We start from the raw sequence: 8,364 nt of genomic DNA on the forward strand, positions 1-8,364 counted from the left end.
TGGTACGTGAATAGTTAACTAAACTTTTTAGCAACGAGATCCACCATCCATTAACTGTCAGGCATTCCATTAAAGACCTATAGCTGAACTCTTCTTACCACATATATATTTTTGTGTCCATCGGATATAACCAATCATGAGTACGATGACCCCTCATAGATGCTCGTAAGTACAGTTGGGCCAATCTACTATTTTACCCCTGCAGTTATATCTCACTCCTTAAGTACCACTGATTCCTCTAAATGAACAATACAACATAGTCCAACTATGTGTGAACACCTCTTGGGCCAAGAGAAGGTGTTGACACCACATCGTTCAAGTCTTGGAATTAGCTCTTAAGAGAGCTATCTATCTACTTACCCCTGTTTCGGGAAAGGAGTGAATTTCTTCTTGTGTAGTTGAGTTCGCAGCTCCTAAATTAGACGAATCCCCAAAATTGTAGGTTTGAATCAACGACCTAGCCACTCGCACCCATACAAATCAAATGACCGCCCTTGATGGCAGGAGTTCCCAACTCACTCAGGATTGAGGTCATATTATCTATGGTCATCCTAGTGAAGTGAAGTCTCTGTCATGAATGGTGTTATATAACGAGACTTTAACACTTCGTGGTCAGGTCTTATACAAACTCTTTGTATAGGACGCCCCCGCTTGCATGTCCCCTACACGAATAATCAGGATCAAACCATCTATGATAAGTCACAATACTTGTGACCATTCCACAAAGCGGGCCGCATCCCTAGCATTAACAGGATAAGGTTTCCCTCATATATCCATATACTACAGACCATTTTGGTTATCACTCAAGACATGATCCACTTGTATGTCACCACATACATGCTTAAGTAACATATAGATAACTAGGGATTTTATAGTTTATTGGTTTGTGGTAAAGCAAATAAAACATACAACTAAGCAAAAATAAGATGTGAAATAAATATCATATATTATACAACACAAGCGTTCGTACAAACTGTTTACAAACTACAGGACACGAGACTTTAGGATATCAACCCCAACAAAAGTCCCCTCTATAACTCAACGGAAATTAATGAAAATCAATTTTTGGATTAATTTGAATTGTTCAAATTGATTGAGGGAATTAATTATATGTGATATAATTAATTTTATTTAATTATATATGATATAATTACTATAATGTATTTGATATATTATGATATAAAGTTTATTTGAGAAAAAATTTAATATTTGAATATGATTCAAATATTAATTATGTGAATTGGATTCATATAATTAAATTTAATATAAATGGGATTTATGTTAAATATCATGGTTGAGAGAATTAAACTATAGGTTATATTATATTGGATACAATATTAAACTATAGATTATATGTTATATTTGATATAACATATAGTTTAATACATATTATATGATAAAGTTGTTATCATATAAATATATATTAAAGTATTTATTAAAATTATTTTCATTTTTTTAGAAAAATGATTTTAGGGAGGGAGTCCCCTTTTCTCTCTACTATGTTAGTGGGGAGTCAGTTTTTTGTGGAACAGGGGTTATTCCATGAAGAAAAATTACAGAAGTGTTATGTAAATCCCAACTGCTTCACAATCTTCCTCTCATCTCTTCTCTCTAATTTCTCTCTTCCAAAATAGTCGGAGCATACACAAAACTCATGGATTATCATCCAGAGAATACATAGGTTTCCATTGTGGTGGCGTCCTTTTGGTTCGAAGGTTTTTTTCTTGAAGAATGGTTCTTCAAAAGTAAGGGTTTTTAAACCCATTACTCTTTTATAATTCTTTTTTAGCATACTGCATTTTTATCTCAAATGCATATTTTTTCCTGTTTGTTTGCTGTAAATTATTGTTATGTAAATTTGTATTTTTTGGGTCTGATCTCGATTCCGCTCAAGGACCTTCATTGGTTCCTTCAGTAAAAGGGTTGGCAACCGCTGTCTTCACACATCTTCTTGAGTTAGGAGGGTAATCTGGGAAGGGATGTGACATGTACTCTCTAATAGGCACATGAAATGTATGGGTCTCAAGTCTCCATCTCTTGATCAGTGTAGTGATGAAATGTCAATCTAACTGAATGAATCCCCATGTGGCTACTCTATAAAATCCGGACGTACAAAGTAATGGTAGTATACTAGGGTGGAGTGGGGTAGTGCGATGAGCAACCGCCTCTTGACGTCTATAGTATATCTAGCCTATGGTATTTGAGTGTTTGGTTTTGTCCAATCCATCTCATTATGATATCGTGAATTTTATTAAGCTTATTAGGCATCAGAAAGAGCCAAGTGATAGGCCTAACAAAGAAAAATATTACACCAAAGCGCAAAATTCCCAAATATTTTAGCCCTAATGGCTATTTTATTTGCAAAATTATTTTTTCTTCGTTTATCGTATACAAAGGAAAGTTCCTGAAACGATTATGCTCTCTCCCAAATTTCTTGCATGATATAGAATGCTTTGCTGATTGATTTCGATCTTCTATTCAAAAGATCGATGGCGTTTGAGTAATCCGATTCAATGATGATTCTTTGAAATCCACCTCCTGAGCAAGTTGGATGCCTTCTAAGATGGCTTTTAGCTCTGACGATGGAGGTTCTCGAAGATGAACTTCAAGCATATTTGGGAGATGCCTTAAGGTTATCCACAAATGTTTAGTCGACAATAAATACAATTCGAGTGACATGTCAAATACATGTTTACTAAACTTAAGAACATAATTTGGATTCCTATCGAATAAACTCTTAATTACTTTCCAACAACTACCCAATTTCAAAACTCAATGGTTTTTTCTTCTTTTGTTTCTTCTTCAAAAATTTCATCTTCTATAGTCAGATTATCTGATATTACATTCTCTATTTTTCTTTTCTAAAATTACGAAGGAAAATTTTGTTTGTTTGGTCAATTAATTTTGAATCTCATTTATGTTTAGTTTTTAGTTTTCAAAATATTATATTTATATTTTTTTATTTTTTTAATTTTTAGGTTTAATTTCAATTTAGTCTACAAGAGATCTTTTGGTTGGAGAGTTTTCTACATGGAAATAGACATGTGCATCCAAAGGGTTCAAAATAATTTTTTTGTATTTTTTTTTTTTTTAAAGTTTTGGGTTTGATTTCAATTTAGTCTATAAGAGATCGTTTGGTTGGAGAGTTTTCTACATGGAAATAGACACGTGCATCTAAACAATTTTTAACCATTTGGCTCGGAATAAGCTATTATCAGATATCCTCTTTTCATTTAATATAGAATTTCGTTTGGAATATAATTAATTGATTAATAATAATTTAACAAATTAGTATAAATATTTATTTTAATAAATCAATAATAATATGTTAAAATATTTACTTAATTTATTGTTACAATAAAATTTTATTAAATTAATACCATTACCATTTTACATAAATTATTAATTAATTAGCCAATAATACCTTAAATTTATTTAATTAGTAAACTAAGATTAGTTAAATCTATTTAGTAAAAAAAAATTATTTTTCAATAGTAATAATTGATTGTGCTTACCAAAAAAAAAATTAATTACTTTATTGTTTTTTAATAATCAAGTAATTATCTATTGAAATTAATTTTAATTTGATTATTTATTATGAACATATAGTCGTTATTGATGATTTATAGTCAGTTGATTATTTATTGTGATTAAATTATATTACTTCAATCATTATTAACATATCATATTTATAAAACTTTTTCTTTTAGTATTCTTTATTATTGTATCATTCTTTTTAATCTCATTTTTCATTTTTTATATAATATATTGTTTAAATATATTTTATTATATTATTTAATTAAATTCAAAATTATTAATGTTGAACTTAATTAATTATAAAAATGATTAAGTATTAGCTCATATTTAATATATTATTTCTTAAATATATTAATTGGTTAATTTTAATTATAAACTATTCAATTTTAAATATTTATAATTAAAATTAGTGTTGATTATTAATTGATTAATTTTTATCAATATATTGAATGATTTTCATGTTTAATCAATTATTCTATTAAAATATATAAGATTTGCATACTTAATTTCATAAATTAAATACAAACATAATTTTTCTTCCTAAAATTCTTATAGTATTTTCGATACACAATCAAACACAGTCCTCTTTGATTTACAGATATCTTATTCCCATATATTATATTCCCAGACATCTATAAAACTTTAAATCAAACAATCCCTAAATTTTAAAATATTACAATTTTACCACAAGATTTGAGTTATGTTCTAATTAGATCCTCAAGTTTCAAAATTTACATTTTAAAGCTCGATTCCATAAAATACCCTATCCACTTTTCTTAAAATTATAATTAGTTAAATTTCACTGTCATCGGTGCCTATCTTTGTACATCCTACCAAATTGTTCAATCATAATTTGTCATTTTTTAAAAAAAATATTTTAATTCTTTTTTTTATCTGAATGATGAGAGGAAATGTATAAAGATATGTGTATCTTGAAATGCATCCAAATATTACTTCTTTTTTTTTTTTTTTTTTTTTTAGGTTATAACATTGCAAGTGAGGCGTTTCAAATGTATGCACTAACCTCGTCAGATTGACAAATTATTAAGAGCTAATATTATCAAAGTTTTCATCTAATTTGAAGTTTCGAATTTGGATGTTCTACTTTTTTTATAAATAATTTGGCCTGCCTAAAAAAGATTTTGTTCCATGCTTCTCCAGGCCTGCAGATTTGTGAAAATGAGAGGAGTCATGGCAATGTTTTTATTTGTCAAACAATAAATTTAAATAAATCGACCAAGCCATCCTGACATTTTACAAGGCTTTTTGAAGATGATATAATAACAACCATAAATTTCATCACTTAAAAATGCCACAAACAGTATATACACAAAAGACCCAAAAACGATCACACTACCAAACAGCACTACAAGCAAAGAACAAAAACCTCAAAATGCATACATTTGAACAATCATCATATATATCCCCATTCAATGATTCAGTTAAGAATGAATCCAACTGGGTCGTGCCTTTTCCATCCGTGCTTCCCCGGAGGCTTCTTCATTATCGATGCGCCGATTGTTCCTGAATGCTGCAATGCCAATGACATAAGCAATCACCAGAATGATCAAGACGACGATATTAATAACTGAGACTTTCCTCCAGCTTCTCTTGAGGCTGGCCAGCACGCCTGCTTTACAAGAGTCACAGTTGTAACAGAGCTCTGCTTGATCGTTGTTCCACTTCGTGCAGTCAGGATTGATGGGCATCATCCCGTCTACACCAGTCCACAAAGTCTCATTTTGATAGACAAAGCCACAATCTGTAGGAGGCTTACAGCAACCAGACTGAACAAAACCAAATTGAAAACATTCAGATTCTCAAAAGAATGGATATTAAGACAACAATTTCCATACATCTTTCAGCACATTACCTCTTGCTAGTTGCTACAACAGACAAGCATCAGGTGCAAAAGTTAATATTTAAAGTCACGGTTCTTATGAATAACAGAATCAATTCACGAGGAACATGTTAAATTATTGACTATTATAGACCATTTTGGTGTAATCCAGGTCACGATAGTCCTTGTCTTCAAACTCCGCAACTTTTTTATGTTTTTTGATACAACTCTCTTTTATATTCAGTTCTGTTTTCTTGGCCAAAGACTTCGGTTAAAGTTCCAATCTCGTTTGATAATTATTTGGTTTTTGGTTCAGAAAATTGTGTTTATTATCTTACAACTTCTTTAACAAGGTTTTCATCTTTCTGAACTAAACATTTGGATTCTTACCCAAATTCCAAAAACAAATACAAGTTTTTAAAAACTACTTTTGGCTTAGATTTTGAAACACTACTAAAAGTTAGCAAACAAAATAAAGAAATCGATAGGTGGAAGTATTGTTTATAAGTTTAACTTTTGAAAGTCAAACCGTGGCCAAACAAGCCTAAATAATTTAAAATATATACTATCCCTTAAACCTGACATGGGAGGAAATTAGGAATGGGTGAAGCTTCCCAGAAATTAGTGAGTTGGGTCATGAGCATGAGCATAATACGAAGAAGATGACCCGTTAATTAAAAAAATAACAAATCCATTTTATATCATATAAAACAAATAGAAATAGAGCAGAAAAGCTGAGAGAAACTGGAGGAAGATTCCCTCCATCCTCAATTGTCTGACTGCTAAAAGTTTCAGAGTAACTTCACCAGATGGCTTTGACTTGTATTCTAATCCAACATACAAAGCAAAAGAATATGTCCCACCAAAAGAGGAGGAAGTTCTAAGGGTAAAGTAACTTCAAAATACAAACAAACTTACAAACCCTGCAGACATTGCTATCACAGAAGAAAGGGGAAAGCGACATATATTGATCTTTCGAAAGAAGAGCAAAGTGTCAAATTGATGCCAGAACAGAACATACAAAATAGTTCAGGAAAAGCTTTTCAACCCCAAAAAACTAGATGGTTTTTCTGATTTTGATTCATCTTTTTCTCAAAGCAAGCGCAGTGTCCACCGGCCATATTGCATTGGTTGCAACAATAGGAAATAGTCTATAGGCAACAAGTTGATTTCACTTTTTGAACCTATAGGAAAATGCCCTCATACTTTATTGTGTTCTAATTTCTAAATGATTCATTCATCCTTTCTTTGGGGACTGTTGGGAGATAATGGAAGTTCAAAACCTCCAACCCAGAAGAAAGCTTGCAATAATAATGAACTCTTTTTCACTTAGGCCAACCTTAAGAGGAAAAAGTAATGAAACAAGCAACTTTTGAAGAGGAAAAAGTTAGTTTGCATTTACACCAAAAGCCATCCCCAAGTGAGTAAATTAATAGAGCTTGCAAGTTGCAATCCACCATGAAAAGCAACCAGAAAAACTTCCTTGAGTTTAGCTTTTCCAATTTAATATTAGAAGCCTTAAATCAACTCGAAGTCAGAACCACCTAAAAGTGCCTTTCCACTCTCCCTTCCTATTCTATTCCCTCTGATTTCAAACTTTTTGCAAACCCAAAAAGTGAGAGTGGATTCATCAGAAATCTTACTCTAAACCCAACAAATCCACTTCCAATTATCATCAAACAAATCATATCAATAAAAAATTTATCTCTCTGAAGAACATCAAAGGGGAAAAAAAATTCAAAATCACTGCAAAAGAATACCTCAATAGGGCTGAGCTTCCTGAGACTAAACATTTCAACAGATTCAGGAACACCCCCAACAGTTCTTCCCATCTTCTTACAAACCTTAGAGTCCCTAATACACGAACTAATTTTACCCCAATAGCTCTCCTCTGCAACTCGATCCTTCAACCAACCGGAATAATCCTGAAGATAATAATCCAAATACGCCCTACTGGGAACAGTCCGGCCAGAGCCTTTATCGGTGACAGCATAAGCAAAGACAATAAAAACAATCAGAGCAACGATGACGAAGAACATAACAAAGAGGTAAAGCCACATGAGAAAAGTGTTCCGGTAACACGCGCCGGCAAATCCAGCGAGTGAAACAACCATGATCGCAACTCCGATTATGATCAAGGGCCACTGAAGGAATCTGAGACACTCGGTACTGTTGGCTTTGCTACTGAGCCATATCCCGCCGGCGAGGATCGGGATTGAGAGAACGAAAGTGAGGAAGTTGAGTAAGCCGATCAAATGGTTGCTAGTTCTCATAGTGAAATGGGGTTTTTGGTTTAGTGGTTTTCTGATCTTGTTTTGAAAATGGAGGAAAATGGATTCGTGAAGAAGAAGAAGAAGAAGAAGAATGAAAATGGAAGGAGCAGGTTAAAGGGTGTGGGGCTATAAAGGAAGTGTATAATGCAGTTTAATGGGGAAGTCGCCGCTCAGAGTGTGACTGTTGGTTTGCATGGACCGAGCCGACATGTCGGTCAGCGAAAGTTTCGCCTCTAAAAAAGCTGAGTTTTCATTCCCAACTCCAATTCCTAATGGGGAGGAAACATACCCCCTTTTTCTTTTTTTTTCTTTTTTTCTTTTCAAATTTTCAAATATAAAAAACATGTCAGATTATTTATAAAAATTAAAAAAAAATACAAATAGATATTGATAGACTTCTATCAACGTATAGTATCAGTAATAGACTTCTATCAATTTTATCAATAATAGATACTTTTATCAATTTCTATTAAATAATATTAAATTTTATTATTTTATGTAACTTTCTACTTTTGAAAATCTCTCTATGTATATTATATACAATTTTTTAATATTGTTGTATTGTCCCTTTTCAAACATCTTTTTTATTATTACTTTTTTTTAGATTTAAATTACAAATTTAGGTCTCTAATTTATAGATTTGTGTTTTCATTTAATCTCTATATTTTTAATTAATTCTTATAAATTTAAGGTTAAGATATTATTTTGTTATCT

At 31.6% G+C, this 8,364-nt stretch overlaps 1 protein-coding gene across 1 annotated transcript; it reads right to left on the bottom strand.

The window, feature by feature from the left end:
• Positions 1-4,737: 4,737 nt before the first annotated feature.
• Positions 4,738-8,007, bottom strand: LOC120089231 (tetraspanin-3-like). The gene is made up of 2 exons (XM_039046650.2): positions 7,138-8,007; positions 4,738-5,324 (listed from the first exon to the last, which is right to left on the bottom strand). The coding sequence occupies exons 1-2, from the start codon at positions 7,648-7,650 to the stop codon at positions 4,980-4,982; spliced, it is 858 nt and encodes a 285-aa protein (XP_038902578.1). The 5' UTR covers positions 7,651-8,007; the 3' UTR covers positions 4,738-4,979.
• Between the last annotated feature and the right edge of the window lie 357 nt (positions 8,008-8,364).

This window comes from Benincasa hispida, chromosome 10, assembly GCF_027475165.1.
Source record: "Benincasa hispida cultivar pf3 chromosome 10, pf3_genome.v1.1, whole genome shotgun sequence".
Classification (NCBI taxonomy): Eukaryota; Viridiplantae; Streptophyta; class Magnoliopsida; order Cucurbitales; family Cucurbitaceae; genus Benincasa; species Benincasa hispida.

What these genes read in the sequence shown, in the direction of transcription:
- LOC120089231 (XM_039046650.2), bottom strand. Translation starts at nt 7,650, where the DNA reads ATGAGAACTAGCAACCATTTGATCGGCTTACTCAACTTCCTCACTTTC. An exon ending in GGAAGCTCAGCCCTATTGAG is followed by an intron (nt 5,325 to 7,137) that starts GTATTCTTTTGC and finishes GGTTTTGTTCAG; the next exon opens with TCTGGTTGCTGTAAGCCTCC.